We start from the raw sequence: 2,153 nt of genomic DNA on the forward strand, positions 1-2,153 counted from the left end.
ACTATGAGTCCACAGCTGTGCTGTGCAGTCGTTTGAACTGTGAGTGACAAGGCTGAGAAGCTGTTTAGTGCCATGAATGAGTTTAAAAAAACATCACTCCCAGTTCCTATTTATTTATCTGCTGTTGTAGAGTACAACTGATTCCTGCAGAAAATCAGCAGAGCTCGATATTCCTTAGAGCTTTCTGAGCCAGGCCTCTCCAGAACTTCTAAAATGACCAGCCAAAGAATTCTTGAGAATGAGAAGAGGTGATTTAAAGGGTTTACATGAGGACAGGCATAGTTTTTTTTTCAGAGACATCTACAGTAACTTGTTACTGCTTTTTCTGCTTGGACAGGTGCCAATACCCAGAGACAGCAAATGTCCAACAGCAGCTCCATCAGCCACTTCCTCCTGCTGGCATTGGCAGACACGAGGCAGCTGCAGCTCCTGCACTTGTGGCTCTTCCTGGGCATCTCCCTGGCTGCCCTCCTGGGCAACGGCCTCATCATCAGCGCCGTAGCCTCTGACCACCACCTGCACACCCCCATGCACTTCTTCCTGCTCAACCTGTCCCTCACAGACCTGGGCTCCATCTGCACCACTATCCCCAAAGCCATGCACAATTCCCTCTGGGACACCAGGTACATCTCCTACATGGGATGTGCTGCACAGCTCTTTTTTCTCGTCTTCTTCATCACAACAGAGTATTCCCTTCTCACCATCATGTGCTACGACCGCTACGTTGCCATCTGCAAACCCCTGCACTACGGGACCCTCCTGGGCAGCAGAGCTTGCGCCCACATGGCAGCAGCTGCCTGGGCCACTGTGTTTTTCTACACTCTGCTGCACACAGCCAATACATTTTCCTTGCCCCTGTGCCATGGCAATGCCCTGGGCCAGTTCTTCTGTGAAATCCCCCAGATCCTCAAGCTCTCCTGCTCAAACTCCTACCTCAGGGAACTTGGGCTCATTGTGGTTAGTGCTTTTCTATTTCTGGGAAGCTTCATTTTCATTGTTTTCTCCTATGTGCAGATCTTCAGGGCTGTGCTGAGGATCCCCTCTGAGCAGGGACGGCACAAAGCCTTTTCCATGTGCCTCCCTCACCTGGTTGTGGTCTCCCTGTTTCTCACCACTGTCTTATTTGCCTACCTGAAGCCTCTTTCTGTCTCCTACCCATCCCTGGACCTGGTGGTGTCAGTTCTCTACTCAGTGGTATCTCCAACATTGAACCCTCTCATCTACAGCCTGAGGAACCAGGAGCTCAAGGATGCTCTGAGGAAAATGATGACTGGATGCTTTTCAGCAGCCAGAGACTCCTTGCTTTGCTTTGCCAATGGCTCATAGTGTATGTCATGAGAGACCAAGGCTGTTCGCATTTATAATTTTACTTCTTTTCCTCCTCCTGATTTTATGTTATTCAAAAAATGTCATTATTCATTCTCTTCCACTTTTTTACCCCCTCCATCTTGTGTGACTAAGCCCAAGGACTGCCCTGGGCATCCCATCAGAGGGGCTGTTCCCCACCCTGGATGCTCCTGACCTGGGCTGGGGCTGCACAGGGGGCTGTGGGACCAACTGTGGGGCAGTGGGGCACAAAGGGGTTATAGAGCCTCTACAAGGGGGTGACAGCAAGGCCAGGCACAGACAAGGAATTCCTGGGCATGGCCTGAGCTGTGCACGTGGGACTGTGGGAAAGGCAAAGTTCACCTGGAGTTGGTGGCTGCAGGAAAAGTCAGGAGCCAAAAGAGCCTCAGTGGCTGTACTGGAGACCAAGGCTGAAGGAGGGAAATGCTGGGCTGCTGTGGGATGGGGAGGGGGATTTAATTCCAGCAGACACTGCTGTGGTGCTGAGGGACTCCATGGCTTCTCTGCCTGAGTCTTTACTGGAAAGGTCTCTCAGGCCTCTGTGCTCAGGGAAAGCTTGAGGGAGGAGGAGAGCCCATCTTGGCAGGAACCTCCTGCAATGCCAGAGGACAAATGGCAGTGTGTGCCCCTGCAGGGGCCTCCCCTGGCCATGGCACAGGCTGGGAGCTGCCTGGCTGGGAGCAGCCCTGTAAGGCAGCTGTGGGTGGGCAGGAGCTGGGCAGGAGGCAGCCGTGTGCCCTGGCAGCAAGGGAGGCCAGGAGCACCCTGGGCTGTGTGACCAGCACAGCAAGGACGTGGGTCATCCA

At 53.2% G+C, this 2,153-nt stretch overlaps 1 protein-coding gene across 1 annotated transcript; it reads left to right on the forward strand.

Annotated features, from left to right (window-relative positions):
* The first annotated feature begins 360 nt into the window (after positions 1-360).
* On the forward strand, positions 361-1,326 carry LOC139684096 (olfactory receptor 14A16-like). Its single transcript, XM_071579696.1, has one exon. The coding sequence runs from the start codon at positions 361-363 to the stop codon at positions 1,324-1,326; it is 966 nt and encodes a 321-aa protein (XP_071435797.1).
* The last annotated feature ends 827 nt before the right edge of the window (positions 1,327-2,153 follow it).

This window comes from Pithys albifrons, chromosome 31, assembly GCF_047495875.1.
Source record: "Pithys albifrons albifrons isolate INPA30051 chromosome 31, PitAlb_v1, whole genome shotgun sequence".
In the NCBI taxonomy this organism is placed as follows: Eukaryota; Metazoa; Chordata; class Aves; order Passeriformes; family Thamnophilidae; genus Pithys; species Pithys albifrons.